Here is a 17,728-nt window from a genome sequence, read left to right as displayed (position 1 = left end):
AGGTGATTGACCATTTAGAGACATTTGCTTGGGAAACCACTAAGGATGCAACTACCTATCAGAAACATCTAGAGAAATATAGGGTGTCTGAATTCCTTGCTGGCCTTAATCATGAGTATGATATTGCACGATAGCACCTTCTTTCCAGGGACAGTGTTACTTTCTCCCAAGCATATGCCTTTGTGTCAAGGGAGGAGTGCATGAGAGATGTGATGATGAAAAACCATATTTCTGATCAGTCTTCCATGGTAAGTGTTGTGAAACCTAAACAAAGTGGCAGTGACATCAAGAAGGAAGATAAAAGAGATATGATCTGTGACTACTGTAAGAAACCTACATATACAAGAGATACTTGCTGGAAGCTCGACCCACATCTTGTGCCGACTAGATTGAAAAATAAGAAGGGAAATGTGCACATGGAAGTTACTGGTGACATTCTGGCCCTTCCTACTACAGCTGCTCTAGAGTATGTTGCAACTGCTGCAATAAGGGCCAAACTTGAGAGGCATGGGCTACTTCTAAACCAGCGGGATACAACCAGTTTTAGTTCAGCCGCAAGCAGACAACAAGGTACAGGTGGCACTGGTGGAGTCCACTCTACTTCCTTTGCTCACACAGGTAGTTCACACGTCACTGCAAATTATGTTTCCACTTCAGGTAAGGAGGGACCTCCTTGGATTATAGATTCTAGATAATCAAAGCACATGACCCAGAGCTCTACTATTTTTTCAACTCACCAACTCTGTTATGGCAGAGATAGGGTCTCCACAGCTAATGGATCCCATGTTCCTATTGCTGGGAAGGGATTTGTCAAGATTAGTGATTCTATTCCTCTACCCTTTGTCCTTCATGTTCCTAGATTGAGCATTAATTTGTTATCTGTTAGTAGTTTAGCTAAGAACTTGAACTGCTTAGTAATTTTCTCTTGGTCGTTGTATTTTGTAGGATCTAGATTCAAAGAGGACGATTGGGAGTGGTCGTGAAATGAATGGAATCTACCTCATGGATGTACTTCCTTCTCATCAGAGTCATCATGTCAACAGGGATAGTGAGTCAGGGTCTGTGAGTCAAATTATGCTTTGGCATAATCGTTTGGGTTATTTATCATTTTCTTCTTTAAGTTTTTTGTTTCCAAAACTTTGAGTCTGTTAGTTTGTCAAGTCTAGAGAGTAAAGGTTGTCAACTTGGAAAGCATTGTAGACATTCATTTAAACCTAGTAATAAAAGATGTTCTTCTTTTGATGTTATTCATTCGGATGTGTGGGGCCCTTACCATGATCCTTCTATTGGAGATTATCGCTATTTTCTCTTATTTGTGGATGATTTCTCACGATACTCTTGGATTTACCTAATGAGATCCCGCGATGAGGTACCATCTTTAGTGAGGCAATTTCATCAGATGGTACTAACACAGTTTGGAACAAGAATAAAGGTGTTCAAATCTGACAATGCCAGGGAATATTTTGAAAGACATCTTGCCTCATATCTGTTAGAATATGGTGTTGTCCATTAAAGCAGTTGCCCCTACAGTCCACAACAGAATGTTGCTGCAGAAAGGAATAACATACACGTTGTTGAGACTACAAGAAGCATGATGATCACATCTATAGTTCTAATTTAGTTTTGGGGTGATGCAGTTCTCACAACAGTATATCTGATTAATAGGGTGCCCTCTCGTATACTTGGATTCAGCACCCCATTCAGTCTTCTTTTTCCTCAAGGGGAGATGTTTCATATTCCTCTCAGGGTGTTTGGGTGTGTCTGCTTTGCACATATCCTTGGTCCTCACCGCTCGAAGCTTAATCCCAAGGCAAAGAAGTGTCTTCCTTGGATATGCAATGAATCAGAAAGGGTACTACTGCTATGATCCAGTCTCTAGGAGCCGGTATGTTACCATGGATGTCACCTTTTTTGAATCCACGTACTTCTTCTCAATGAATCATTCTCAGGGGGAGTATTTTGGGGAAGTGAGTCAGCAATCTATTCCTCTCCCAGTTCCAGTCCCTATGTCTACTCCTGTGCTTGACCACCACCCTGTGGCACCTACTTTGCCACCTCCTTGGCGTTCTGCTTCTCAGCATTACTTACAACAAAGACTTCACAAGTTGGTTGATTCCACTACGGCAAAACTCACATCACTTCCTGTCGATTCCTTGGAGACTCCATATTCGATTGCCATGGATTCAGGTATTCCTCTTGATCCCGCTACTGTTTCAATTCCCATTGATCCTATTCCTCTGCTCATTGTATTTCACAGTACTTAACCTATAGTGGACTTTCTCCTTCCTACCGTGTTTTTCTCTCCTCTCTTGATTCAGTGTCTATACCCAAGGGTGTTAGTGAGGCTCTCTCCAAACCTGAGTGGAAGACAGCTATGCAAGAAGAGATGGCAACTTTGATTAAGAATCAGACATGGGACATTGTGGATCTAACAGAAGGCAATGAGACAATTGGATGTAAATGGATTTACATAGTAAAATATAAGGCAGGTGGAAGTATAGAAAGGTACAAGGCAAGACTTGTTGCAAAAGGGTACACACAAACCTATGGCATTGATTACTTAGAGACATTTGCGCCAATTGCAAAGATGACCTCCATTCGGATACTTCTTTCTCTCGCTGCCTCATACTCTTGGCCCTTTGTTTCAACTTAATGTGAAGAATGCTTTCCTAAATGGGGATTTGCAAGAAGAACTGTATATCGATCTTCCTGTTGGTTTTTACAATGATACTGAAAAGGAAAATGTATGCAGGCTTAAGAAATCACTTTATGGCTTGAAACAATCTCCCAGAGCATGGTTTGACAGATTTAGACAGGCCTTGATTGCTCTTGGCTACACTTAGACTCAATCCGACCACAACTTGTTTGTGAAGCGAAGGGGATCTTTGGTGTCAGTCCTAATTGTTTGTGGATGATATTGTTGTCACCGGGAATGATTTGAGTGAGATTGATGGTCTGAAAAAGAACCTACATAAAGAATTTGAAATTAATGATCTTGAAGAACTAAAATACTTCTTAGGCATTGAAGTTGCAAGATCAAAACATGGAATTTTTATCTCACAAAGGAAGTATGTCTTGAATCTTCTTCAAGAAACAAGGAAACTTGGAACAAAAGTAATCAGTACCCCTATTGATCAGAACCATAAAACCAATGCATTAGAACGTGAACCAGTAAAGGACATAGGGAGATATCAGAGACTTGTGGGTTGACTGCTATACTTCTGTATGACAAGACCAGACATCTCCTATGCAGTAAGTGTAGTAAATCAATACATGCATGCTCCACGAGTCCAACATTGGGAGGCAGTTGACAGGATTCTTGCTTATCTGAAGGGACACCCAAGCAGAGGCATATTGTTTACTGATCATGGACAGTTAAAACTAGAGGCTTATACACATGCAGATTGGGCAAGATGCCTTGATGACAGGAGATCAACTTCAGGAGTGTGCACCCTAGTTGGGGATAACCTTGTCTCATAGAAGAGTAAGAAACAAAGAGTGGTGGCAAGATCAAGTGCTGAAGCCAAATACAGGGCAATGGCACATGGAGTTTCAGAACTCTGGATCCGTTCCCTGTTAGAAGAAATTGGTGTACAGGCAGAAGAACCTATGATGCTATACTATGATAACCAAGCAGCAATTAACATTGCCCATAACCCAATCCAGCATGACCGAACTAAGCACATTGAAGTGGATAAACATTTTATCAGAGAAAGGGTAACTTTTGGAGAAATTACTGATATGCAGTTTGCTGATGTTCTAACAAAAGGTGTTACAAAGAACAAGCTGGAGCATGATCTACGCAAGTTGGGAATGTGTGACATTTACTCCCAACTTGAGGGGGAGTGTTGAGTTGGTCCGATTTGTTTTTATTTAGTTAAGAAGTTGTTGGGCTTTAGGCCCATTAGTTTATGTTTTTTTAAGTTGTGACTATTCAGCTTTTAGTAGGCGCCCTACTAAGGGCATCCTTGTAATATCTCATCTTTTTAAGTTAACTATAAATATAATGAGAGGGGGTGACTAGGGTAGATTTCACAATCCTGGTTGACTTCCTACTCTCTTCTTCTTCTCCTTTCTTCTCTATTGTTGAAATCTTCATCTTCCCCCTCTTTCCTTCACAAGAAACTTGACTAAATCTGCAATTAGTGATCTCCACTTAACTAAATCACACACTAATTCTGTGATGTGAGACCAACAACTCCAACACCAAATGATGTAGAACCAAATAACTCTAATACCAAATAATCTAAGATGGCAATGACCTTAGTGTAAAAATAGGAAGATATTGATTAGTTAGAATAGGTTTTAGGAAAGATTCAAGGACCCAAACACAAAAAGGGATATAGAAGGTTCTAGCCTTCTAAGAATTATAGATTCTCTATATGATGTGGAAAATGAGAATAAATAAACTAGGTCTAGAAATAAAATTTTAATTAAACATCATAAAAATGTTTAGAATGATGGATTCCATAGGGTGATTTAATTTTAAAGCCTTCTAAGTAGCTTTTCTACAAAAGGACAAAAATCCTCTCATGCAAGGTTCAAAGTTTTGATATGTATTGGACCGTATCGGCTGATATGTATCATATCGGGGGCTTCCCGATATGCCCCTACAGTGGGTGTTTCGGGTCAGACCATGGTTCAGGGGGTAGACGGGACCTTAAACCGACCCCTCTGAACCAGATTGAGAAAAAAACTAAAATAAAAAATGGAGAAGCAATCCTTAATACAGGCCGATATGCCCCTATCGACGTATCAACCTGTATCGATATTTTGAACCTTGCTCTCATGAAAGAAATAGCCAAAATTCCCAAAACTAAGGTGTTGAATTATAATTTGTAGGATGAAGGATGATTAAGAACTATGTGGGAACCCAAATATAAAAGCAAGTAGAGACTATTTGGGTACAAAAGGATGAAAATGACTAAAATGAAGAAATTCAAAACTTTGATATAAACTAAAGAAAGCATACCTTTTATCAGTTTTGATTCTTAGTATGTAAAAGAAAAATCAGTTTCAATTCTTTAGAGTTGTTGAATGAACTCTTTTGACGAAGAATTGTAAATTATTGACAGTCATAGTGGCTTCTAGTAAAATTAGAAAGAAGATATTATTCAATGGGGAACCTAGAATCACTATAAGGTTTATGAGAGTAACTTACCATAAGCAATAACATAAGGCCATTACCCAATGTTAGTCGCAACTATCTGGGATCCTAGGAGGGGTGGACTGGACACAAAACTAACCTTTGTGGCTTTGTCGTTTTACTTTTTAATTATTTTATTTGTACACAAACAGGACACTCACAGGATTGTATGTGCACATACTTCTTGTGTTGACATTTTACCCTTACCCAATGTTGGTCCAAGTTATCTACGGCAGGGTTCAAAGTTACAATACGTATCTAGCCGTATCGACTGATACGTATCAAATCGGGGGCTTCTCGATATGCCCCTACAGTAGGTGTTTTGGGTCAGACCATGGTTCAAGGGGTAGACGGGTTAAACCGACCCCTCTGAACCAGATTGAAAAAATAAAAAAATACTAGAAAAAGATGGAGAAGTGAGCCTCGACACAGGCCAATATGCCCCTACCGGCACATTGGCCTGTACCAATATTTTGAACCTTGATCTGGGGTCTTGGGAGGGATAAACTAGATAGAGTCATAACCTCATGCATTTTTGGCCACTTTCAGACTTTTACCTGTGTTCTCACGCTTTCCAGCCCGAGATTTTACCATTAACCAAGCACTGACCCATATTTAGAGAACAATACGACAGATTTGAATTTTCTTAAAATTCTATCTACCTAATTTGATATGCTCTTCATAAGAGACAATCCCCTTGCTCAAGAAGGATTCCCACAAAGAACCCTAAATAATTAGTTCAATTAATCAGGTGAAACTCTAGCTTCCACAAGTGCAGAAACTCTCATACCTGTCCAATTGAACCTTATTTAAAGCTAGGCTATAGGTGTCAGAACCCTTATCTTTGGCTCCTTGATCAATTGCCCTAAGCTCTTGAAACTTCAAATAACTGATCAAAATACGTGTACTCTATGAAGATACAAAAAGATGAAATTCATAAAACTCCATATTTCAAACTATTTGTTATGATAAAAACTAAACCCTCAAACTCCTATAAGAATACTAACCGTCAACTCATTCAGCCTAGTAAAGCCCTAGTTTTGACCTGACCTTGACTTCATCACTTCAATAGAAAGACTAACTTCTTCCATTGAAACTTTCAAAACCCCCACCGATATCATCTAGGAAATCAAGAGCTTTCTGCTCAGCTGAAACTAGCGATACCTGTTAAACTCTAGCTTAAGTGCAGAAACTTTCTACAGTGTTCACATTCAAATTGAACCTTATTAAAGGCTAGGCTACATGTGTCACAGCCCTTATCCTTGGCTCCTAGATCAATCGCCCTAAGCCCTTGAATCGTCCAAAACATCTGTAAGCTTAAATTTGGCAAAGTAACTTTTTCATGAAGTTCCTAAAATACTGTTTTGAATTAATAGATTTAAATATTATTTAATTAACTACAAACACAAAAAGATGAAATTCTTAAAACTCCATATCTCAAACCATTTATTACGATAACAACTAAACACTCAAACTCCAATAAGAATACTAACCATAAACTCTTTCAGCCTACTAAGCCCTAGTTTTAACCTGACTTCTGACTTCATCACTTCAATAGAAATACTGTCTACTTCCTTTGAAACTTTCAAAACCTCACCAATATCCTCTAGACAGCCACAAACTTTCTCTTGGCAAACCCCCCGCCCGCCAAAAAAAAAAAATCATAGAGAACCTACTCCCAGAATAAAGTAACAAAAGAGTTTAAAAGAATGCTCAAAAAACAGAAAGCCATGTTGTAAAGGAGGGCCTTCAACTTGGTGCCAAAATGGAAATGATCGAATCATCGAAGAGCCAAATGTGAACTGGAAGCAAACTGAACTAAAATTAAACTGGAAGGGAAAATTACTTCACTGCAAAACTAAAACTTTATCTATGTCAATATTGCCTATAAGTTTGGCGTTGAGAGAAAATAAGCTGCCAAGAAGACTTACAAGAAACCACTAAAAAGGCAAAAGAATCATGCCCAAAGCAGTGTAACCACAAAGAAAAGTAGAAGAGCCAGCATAAAACAGAGACTCACGATTGCCATAAATGCCTGGAGTGGAAACAGAAAGGAGAAAAGTAAGGTAGTTTTAAACCTACGGTTGATAAGACAAATGTAGGTATTTCTTTTATATATAAATGGGGAGATTTGGGATTCAGATTACCTTTCCTTGAGATTCAAACTTGAATGTTACGGTGAACCATGACAATCCTTTATCGACAAAAGGAGCAAGAGCAAGGGCCCTGCACAAGAAGCATGTCTTAAAATAAGTGGACAGAAGGCATTATATAGACATACACCATCAATTGCAAACAAGACATGTAAACTTATCATTAGACTTGTTCACGGACAGGGTGGGCTCAGCTTTTGCCAAAATATGAATGGGCCTAACCTGAAGCCCAAGCCCAGAATTGTGTAAATCCAAGCCTGAAGCCTGGCCTGTAAACAGGTCCTACTTGTCATTTCCAATACAGATTGATTTTTGGAATGCAGAATACTTGGAAAACTTGATCAGATTAGAGTTTTTAATCTAAATAGAACCTGTAAATGGTTGATGAATACCAGTACCAAGACAGAAGAAAGAATGAGAAGAGAATCCTCTTAGCGATGTATGTGTGCAGCCCCATTCTTTATTATACACAATGACAAAAATACCCCTACCAAATACTAATGAGTGTACAAGTGAGACATAAAAAAGAAAAACACTAGTATGACACATCAGTATAAACAAATAAACAAAGAAATAAACATAGAAAGAACTTCATAACATTCCCCCTCCAACTGAGCATAGATATTAATTCTGCCCAGTTTGCATTACATAATGCCACAACCTAGATTTAGGGACTCCTTTTGAGTATATCTACTAATAAAAAAGCAATGAATGGAAGGTACACTTCACTAAAAATTACTCTCTTTTAGTGTTTGTCAACTTCAATATGCTTCATTCTATGTTGAATTGGATTATAGGCAGACGTAGATCCCACCTAAAATAATCTGAAATAAAATAGAAAATAGAAGGAAAGAAGAAGATGGAAGAGTGAGAAACAATGGAGAAAGAAGATGGAAGAAAAGGGGAGGAAGAGGCACAATTATATGTATACCCTTAATAGGGCGGCAAGTAGACCTGTTCATAGACCGGGCACGGGCTTGGCTTTTGCCAAAATTTGAATGGGGCTCAGCCCGAAGCCCGGCCCATGAACAGGTCTAGCAGCCAGCACTAAAAACAGTAATAAAAGAAATAAAACAGGCCCACTAACTAAGAAATACATGGACAAAAATAAATAAAATAATAATGTCTTATGGCTCATTCTGCCATCATCTCTACACTCCCCCTCAAGCTGAGCATGGATATCAATCATGCACAGCTTGCTTACATAGTGCTGTAACTTTTCCTTACGGACACCCTTGGTCAAAACATCTGCTAACTGTTGCTCTGAGGCACTAAAAGGAAGACAAACTTCTCTAGAACCCACTCATTCTCTTATAAAATGTCGGGTCTACCTCAATATGTTTTGTTCTATCATGTTGAACTGGATTGTGAGTTATGTTAATTGTAGCCTGGTATCACAGTACAACATTAAAGGATTATCATATATGTTAAAGTGAGCCGATTAGGGGTAGTTTAGTCATCTTATGTTTGTTAAGTAGTTTGCTTATGTGGCAGTTTTATTAGAAGCTCTCTGCCCCACACTTAAGGGTAGTTTAGTTTTTGTAAAGGTCATTAGAATCTAATAAAAATTAAGGGGGTTGACTGTATGGGAAGTCCATCAGATTTCGACAGACCCTTATTTTCTTTCTTCTTCTTCTCTTCTTCTTCCTCTTCTTCTTTCTTCTCTTCCTGGTTCGGGTTACTGTAGCAGCATTCGAAACATGGTATCAGAGCCATGTTCCTGACCCACTTCAGTTGGTAAAGCACCTCAGCAGTGTTTGTGACTCTTCTTCCTTCGTTTCTGATCAGTCAATGGAGAGAACTGGTTCGTCCTAGGTCTAAAACATCACAGCTCGTCTCTCTCTGCTGCGCATAATCTTCTTCATCAAGAAAAGTGACTTCAGCAATGAATGGTTGGTTGAGACTCTCAAAGGAAGGTCGGTTATCTCTTCTTCTTGTGTTGCTGGTATTTCTTGGTAGAAACCCTTCAAGAAGTTGTTAGTACTGATCAGAACCTAGAGAACTAGGTTCATTGTTGCCCTAGAACGGGCTGTGTGTACAGTAGCCGAATGGTGTAGGGGCTGTTGTAAGTTGTTGAGTGGTGTTAGGGTGGCTGTAAGTGGCCGAGTGGTGTAAGGTGTAATGCTGTGACATAGCTAAGTTTTTGTGGTTGTGTAGTGCCCTCTTAAAAATGTTAAACTAGTCTGAACTGGGTGTAACAGGCTTGACTATGTTGTGGTGCTTGTGTTGCCTTATTGAGTGGTTGTATGAGGGCTTACATGTGATTAGTGAGTGTTAAATTGATGCTTATGTGGTCCGTGGTGTTGTGAAATCAGCAGTAGTGTGAATAAGAACAAGGCGTGTGTACCCACTGTTGTGTTTAGGGGTTGCTATAGGTGCTGGATCATCAAATTTTGAATTACAGCAGTCAACTTGTTGCTGAGAATTCAGGTTTGAGGCAACTGTGAAAGAGTACAATGGCAGCAATAGGAGATGGGTTTAATGATCAGAAACCTAGTGTAGTGGTTTCCCCTAACTACCTAGGTGTACAGATGACCTCAATTAAACTGAATGGGGACAACTATGTTCCATGGGCTAAAACAGTGGAAGTTTTCCTCAAGGCAAAGAGGAAAGTGAAGCACATAAAAGATGAGAAACCATCGGCCGACTCCCCAGGGTTTGATGATTGGGAACAAAAAGATGCTCAAATCATGACTTGGCTATGGAACAATATGGAACCCAAAATTAGTGCCAACTTCATGTTTCTTGATACGGCTAAGGATATATGGGAACATGCTAAGAAGTTGTATTCTGGACAAAATAATACAACAAGAGTATATCAACTTTATCAGGAGTACTTTGATTTGCAATAAGGAAACAAAACACTAGAAGAGTGTTATGCCTACATGAAGAATATAAGGAATGAACTCAATGTCTATCATCCCCTCACTCCAGATATTAAAGTTCAGCAACAGCAAAGGGAACAACTAGATGTTACAAGATTCTTGGTGGGGCTAAAATCAGAGTATGAACCAGTTAAAGCCCAAATATTAGTCGTAGAATTTCTTTGGGACAGACAAAGAATCCCACACGTCTGATAGATCAGCACTTGTGACAGCTAGAGGAGGTGGACACAGTATAAGAGGGGGAGGACATGCCTCCCGAGGAGACCATGGCAGTTCCATGATTGGTCGGGGTGGTCGTGACTCAGGGGGAGGCCGTGGTAGAGGGAAGAATAACTCTGCAAAGAAGTGTACTCATTGTGGCAGGGAAGGACACAGTGAATTTCTTTTATAACCTACATGGCCCTCCCTCTAAATGGGCTAATCATGCTATAGTAGGTGAGGTTGACATCAGTGACAGTAAACAGGCAGACCGAACTCCTCCCACATCTACATCTACTTCTACTTCTGGGAGGGAGATGGTGAGTGTACCGCGTGATGAGTATGAACGGTTCCTTCAAACTACTTCACAACATACCACTGCCACACTTGCCCACTCAGGTATTGCTTGCATGTCATCTAAAACCTCTCCCTACATTATTGACTCTGGAGCCTCAGATCATATGACCGGGACTCCAGGTGTGTTCTCTTCTCTTTCTGAAACCTCCACATCACAAACTGTTACACTTGCCAATGGGTCCTCATCTCCCATCTATGGTGTTGGTAATGTTGACATGGCTTTTGTGCCCTTATCATCTGTTTTATATGTACCTAAGTTTCCATTCAATCTTATGTTTGTTAGTAAAATAACCAAAGCTCTTAACTGTTCTGTTACCTTCTTTCCTTCCACTTGTGTTTTTCAGGATCTCAAGACGAGGAAGAAGATTGGTGGGGGGCATGAAACTGGTGGATTGTATTATCTTGACGGTGGTGGATCTTCAATTGCTCTTCAGACTTCACTTACTCCTCTACAATGGCATTGCCGACTGGAACATCCATCTCTCAAGGCTCTCAAGATATTGGTTCCGTCATTGAGTCATTTGTCAGTTTTGCAATGCGAGTCATGTCAGTTTGGGAAACATCATTGTGTGTCCTTCAATCCAAGAATTGAGAGTCGTATGTTGAGTCCTTTTTCTTTGGTTCATTCAAATGTTTCGGGTGGGTACAAGTATTTTGTCTCCTTTATTGATGATTGTTCAAGAATGATATGGATTTACTTAATGAAAGAAAGAAGTGAATTATTTTCTATTTTTCAAAAATTCCATGCTGAAATACGCACACAATTTGGTGTTCCAATCAAAGTTCTCCGTTCAGATAATGGTCGTGAATACTTTCTTACTTCATTTCAACAGTATTTAGAACAGCATGGCATTATTCATCAAACCTCATGTGCATTCACCCCTCAACAAAATGGGGTAGCTGAACGGAAGAACCGCCAGCTTCTTGAAACTGCTCGATCTATTCTTCACCACATGAATGTTCCTAAACGGTTTTGGAATGATGTTGTACTCACTGCATGTTTCCTCGTTAATCGGATGCCCTCTTTCATTCTTCATGGTCGGTCCCCCTTCTCTATCTTGTTTTCCACTTTATCTCCATTTCCATTAACTCCTCGTGTCTTCGGTTGTGTGTACTTTGTCCACAATTTGAGTCCTGAAATAGGCAAGCTAGATGCACGCTCAATTAAATGTGTCTTCCTTGGCTACTCTCGGACTCAAAAAGGGTACAAGTGGTATAATCCCATTACCTAAAAGTGCTATGTCTGCCCTGATGTCACATTTTTTGAGTTTGAACCCTTCTTCTCAAGTCCTGAAGCACCTTCATCTCCACCCTTACTTCCTCTTCCTCTTCCTCTTCCTGTCAGTGATCCAGTTCCAGATGTTGTTGTTGGAGTTGACTCATCACCTCATTCAGTGCAGATCACCACTGAACAACCACCGATCCGACAAGTGTACACACGTTGAACGACACCGGCCCCTCCTCCAGCTTCTACCTCATCTACGGATCCTCTCATGGCTCCTATTGCTCAACCTTCAGACCCTGACCTACCCATTGCCTTACGGAAAGGTAAACGCGATTCTACCCTCCATCCCATTTCCAATTTTGTTTCATTATCTCGTCTTTCTACTTCACATCGCTAGTTTGTTTCGCTTTTGTCATCTATTTCCATACCTAATAATGTTCAAGAAGCTCTCAGTTCACCTGGATGGCGGCGAGCAATGGAGGAGGAACTTTCTGCTCTTCAACATACTCAAACGTGGGAACTTACTACTCTCCCACCTGGTAAGCATGTTGTGGGCTATAAATGGGTGTATACTGTGAAATACTTGCCAGATGGTAGTGTGGAGCGTCTAAAGGCCAGACTTGTTGCTAAAGGTTACTCACAGTTGTATGGAGTGGACTACATGGAGACATTCTCTCCGGTGGCTAAGATTGGTTCTGTTCGTGTACTAATTTCCCTGGCAGTTATGTATGATTGGCCTCTGTTTCAGCTTGACATAAAAAATGCCTTCCTCCATGGTGATCTGGTGGAGGTATATATGGAGCAACCACCTGGGTTTGTTGCTCAGGGGGAGGATGGTAAGGTGTGCAGACTGAAGAAGGCAATTTATGGGTTGAAGCAATCACCACGTGTTTGGTTCGGGAAATTCAGCGAAGTGGTGAAGAGTTTTGGAATGAAGCAATGTCAAGTTGATCACTCAGTGTTCAGTTATGACTCAGAAGTTGGGAAGATCTTATTAGTGGTCTATGTGGATGAGATTGTCATTACTGGCAGTGATAAATTGGGGATTGGCAAACTAAAGGTATTTCTGCAAAATCATTTTCAAACAGAAGACCTTGGAACATTAAAGTATTTCTTGGGAATAGAAGTTGTCAGGTCAAAACAAGGTGTAAATATGTGCCAAAGGAAATATGTTCTTGATCTACTGGAAGAAACAGGATTGTTAGGTGCAAAACCGGTTGAGACCCCTATGGAACCAAATGTCAAGTTGAACAGTGATACAGGAGAAATATTTGAAGATCTTGGAAGGTATAGACGACTAGTGGGAAAGCTGAACTATCTGACTATCATGAGACCCGACATCTCCTTTGCAGTCAGTGCGGTGAGCCAATTCATGCAGAATCCTCGTATGCCTCACTGGGATGCAGTTCTTAGAATTGTAAGGTATCTGAAAGGAGCTCCAGGCCATGGGCTATTGTATAAACCAGGAGGAAAACTTGAAGTAGTTGGGTATACAAATGCAAACTAAGAAGGCTCAATGAATGACAGAAGATCTACTACAGGCTATTGCACATTTCTTGGAGGAAATCTTGTGACATGGAAGAGTAAAAAGCAGACGGTTGTGGCCAGAAGCAGTGCTGAAGCCGAGTATAGGGCCATGGCTCACACTACTTGTGAATTAGTGTGGTTGAGGAATCTCCTACAAGAAATTGGGTTTCACATGGATAAACCTATGAGCTTGTATTGTGACAATCAAGTTGCAATCCATATCTCATCCAACCCTATCTTTCATGAGAGAACAAAGCACATAGAGGTTGATTGCCACTTTGTGAGGGAGAAGGTTCTTGCTGGAGATAAATACAAAACATGTGGGCTCGAATGATCAGTGGGCAGATTTGTTTACAAAAGCTCTAAGCTCAGGGAAAGTGAACTATCTATGTAACAAGCCGGGATTATATGTCATATATTCACCAGCTTGAGGGGGAGTGTTAAAGTGAGTCGAATAGGGGTAGTTTAGTCATCTTATGTTTGTTAAGTAGTTTGCTTATGTGGCAGTTTTATTAGAAGCTCTCTGCCCCACAAGCTGGTGTGTGTGTGTGTGCGTGTGCGTGTGAATTTTTCTAGTTCTAAAATTGAACAAACTGTGGCCAATCACATTTAAGTGATTGAACAAAAAAAGAAAAATCATGTTTCAGAACCTAAGGAGTGACTACTAAAGCAATCCAGGTAAGACTGTCCTTAGTAGTTGATTACTAGAAAGATAGTTGTCATACGGCCGACCTGGTAGCACTAAGTAGCCAGATTACTAGAATCTCATAGTTGACTACCAGAGAAAAGGATTAGATGTGCGTGAGAGTCAACCATTAAGCCTTAGCAATCGATTTCAAAGAACAAAGTGCTTGCAACGGCATTATAACAACCAATAGCTTTGGTTGAGTCACCTTTTCTTATTAATTTTAACTAGCCAGGACCCGTGCAACGCACAGGCTTTATTTATAAACAAAATTGAAGATCAGTCCATCTCAGTTCAATTCAAGTATTATTTTCCTATTCTCTAGATAAATTTGTATTTTTTTTTGGTATCTTAATGCAAATTTTTATTAATTTTTGTTGGTTATTGTTGAAATAATGTACTTTATTGCAAGTAGTCAACTATATCTACATAGATGGAATTTTATGACATTTTCAATTAAATGGTGTCCATCTAAGTTCAATTTAAGTATTATTTTTTGGGGTTATTTGTATCTTAATGCTGATTTTTATTAATTTTTTGGAAAAGATTTTTTATTATTTTTATTGGTTTATTATTATTTTTGTATTATTTTTAGGTAAAATTATAAAAAGAAACATCTTGTAACAATTCTATAATTCACCTTTATGTTTTGACCCTAGCAAAGGCCTCCCCTATAGTTTTGGGAAAAAAGTGCAAATACCTCCTTTCCCTTGACTCTTCGATAACAAAGACATTAAAGTTACTGATAATTAATAAATTTAATAAATTCAATAATTGTTAGATAATATACTTTTTTCGATAGGAACTTAAATGAATTCAATTATAAATTTACTTAAATTTAATTAAATTTAAATAATTGAGATATTCAATTAAATTTCATAAGGAATTTAAAATAGTTGGTTTTAAATTAATAAAATTTAATTATAAAACTAATAATTGTTAGATAATTTTGTATTAGTTTTATATTAATTTTTATTTGATCTTCATTTTTAATTTATTTTATTCCTTTTATTAATTTAATTTTTTTTTATTATATTAATAAAGATATTTTTATTATTAACAATAATTAATAATTATTTTTATTTTCTTTAAGTAACTTAATAATTTATTTTTATTATTTTCAAATGAATTATAATTTTAAAAGGAATAGATTATTTAGTGCAATAATATATCCTTGAATATCTCAATTTCAATATAATTAATCTTTACTAATAGTTAAAGTTTGAGTACTTATATATAGTTAAATTGAAATGATATATAGATAAAGTTAATGAATTTTATGCAATTTAATGAAGTAATGGAGATGAGAGAGAATTAGGGGCATGAGTTATTGAAGGAGTTAATGGCGTAATTAATGGGAGATTATTAAAAGAGTTAATGGGAAAGAGGGGAGAGAGAGAGATAGTTAATGGTGTTTTAATGAAGAGTGTTAAAATTCTTAAAGGTGATTGGTCACTTGAGTTATTTTAGTAAATTTTAAAATTAGAGAATTCAGAAAAAACGGAAAAAAGATAGATACCTTTAAGAAGAAACCAGAAAAGAGATAAGTGGCTTTTAGAATAAACCATAGAGCAGGAAAGTGCCAGCTTGGCACATTGCATTTTAGTGTGTGTGTGTATATATATAATGTAATGTACTTTGTTGCAAGTAATCGAATAGTAAACCATAGAGCAGGAAAGTGCCAGCTTGGAACATTGCATTTTAGTGTGTGTGTGTGTGTGTGTGTGTGTGTGTATATATATTCTTTGTTGAAATAATGTACTTTGTTGCAAGTAATTGACTATATATATATATATACAACTATAAGGTTCTAGTAAGAAGCAATTTTGGGAAGTTTTAAAATTAGAAAAGTAGGAAGATTTATAACCTTTACTACTTATTAATACTAAACTAGGCATGCGAAAAAAAAGGATTATGACGCACCTGCATATATATATACGACTATAAGTTTCTAGTAAGAAGCAATTTTGGGAAGTTTTAAAATTAGAAAAGTAGGAAGATTTATAACCTTTACTACTTATTAATACTAAACCAGGCATGCGAAAAAAAAGGATTATGACGCACCCGCCAGCTCTGACAACCTTAGTAACTTGGCTCCCTGCCCACACCATTGCCATTATTTTGAGAAATCTGCAGTTCAAAAAATAAATAAATGAGGGAAATATTTTAGATGCTTCAGCCTCCCAAGAAAATGCAATAATTACCTTTCAACAGCTGCAACATAACCCATCTTTCCACTAGATGGCAAAACAAAGAGCCTAGAAACAGAACAAAAGCATTATAGTGATGAGAATTCCTTGATATTTATAAGCATGCAAAGAAACTTCCAATAATGGTTAGGAAATTTTTAGGTGGAAACTGCTTGGAAGTTGCTGATGCATATAATATTATTTTGTTTCGTGAAAATCAAAAACCTTGCTTATATATGACCAATAAATTGCAATGACCAAATACCAAGGAAAAGAAATATGTAGGAGTAGGATAATCATAGATTTTTTTCCTTTCTTAGACCACTTCATATTGACCCACACAACCCAACTAAACCTGTCCAATTATGCAAGTGGTTAAAAGAAGGCTCTGAGTATGTCTGAAAGGAAAGGAAAAAAATTGAAGGGTGGAATTATAAAAGCTGCAGAATGCATCATTGAAAAGAAAGAATGGCTGTTTGTCCAGTTAAATCCTGGTCAATTTAGCTGAAATTTGACAGCATGAGAGCACATTTATAGTACTTAAAATTTGTAGATTTTATTCATTAAAAAAATTTTGTAGATTTTCATCTCAATATGACAAGTGGAAGTTCCCTAAACTAAGGGTTCAAGATGACTGATTTTTCGGTTCTGTAAGTTTTGTTCGACAATCTTGTCTTCTTCGAATCAGACGTTGAAGCCACCGACTCGCACATCTTCTGGTTCTTCCTCCTACAACCCAAATCAATACCTAACTTCCCCACAACCACTTCAACAACTAAAAGCTCATCCCCTCTTTTTTAAGGCTCAATCATGTCCAGAGCAGGGTAGGCACAATCAGCTCTAGAGAAACCACCAAATGAACCTGCGAAAGAAGGTTTAACTACATTAACCATGGTTGACTACTAATGTCATCACTGCCAATTGTTGACATTAGTAGACTATACACTTGGAGCATCATCCTATTGTTGAAAACCCTAGTTTGTAAATGGGTTTGAGCTTAGATGTTTTTTAGTGGTGATTTCATGTTCATTTGTGGGAGGGTTCATATTTTTTGAGGTTTTCGTCTGAAAAAAATCAGAAAAAATCCAGATTTGATTCTTCCTTGGGTTTGAACTTAGAGACAAAGAGGTTGATAAACTTATCCCAAGAGGCATTATAGGATGGCCCAAGCAGTTTCAGGAGTGGTGGTAAAGGATGTTGGAAAACTAAAGAATCAGTTAGAGGTATGTATTACAGGCAAGTTTAGTCAAAAGATTTTTTGACACATCCAAATGAAAGAGATGTGGAATGCTGGGTGGAGAATGAATGAAGGGGAGGGGTTTTTAGGCAGCAAGGAAACTCAATGCAGGTTTGTTCATCTTCA

General features: G+C 38.1%; 1 protein-coding gene across 8 annotated transcripts in view; it reads right to left on the bottom strand.

Moving 5' to 3' along the window:
- The window catches only part of LOC148871559 (uncharacterized), a 49,161-nt gene that overhangs the window by 8,247 nt on the left and 23,186 nt on the right, over positions 1–17,728 (bottom strand). For 6 of the 8 annotated variants that reach the window (XM_088967435.1, XM_088967436.1, XM_088967437.1 and 3 more), the window contains 4 exons: positions 16,381–16,434; positions 16,241–16,306; positions 7,294–7,372; positions 7,078–7,181 (listed from right to left, as the gene is read on the bottom strand). In XM_088967435.1, the coding sequence (XP_088823561.1) occupies positions 7,104–7,181; positions 7,294–7,372; positions 16,241–16,306; positions 16,381–16,434 (277 nt within the window). In that variant the 3' untranslated portion in view covers positions 7,078–7,103. The other 2 variants (XM_088967438.1, XM_088967440.1) reach the window with 2 other exon arrangements.

This window comes from Nelumbo lutea, chromosome 2, assembly GCF_056320005.1.
Source record: "Nelumbo lutea isolate HS-2025 chromosome 2, American lotus-T2T, whole genome shotgun sequence".
Classification (NCBI taxonomy): Eukaryota; Viridiplantae; Streptophyta; class Magnoliopsida; order Proteales; family Nelumbonaceae; genus Nelumbo; species Nelumbo lutea.
This window is presented reverse-complemented; position numbering and strand designations above follow the sequence as displayed.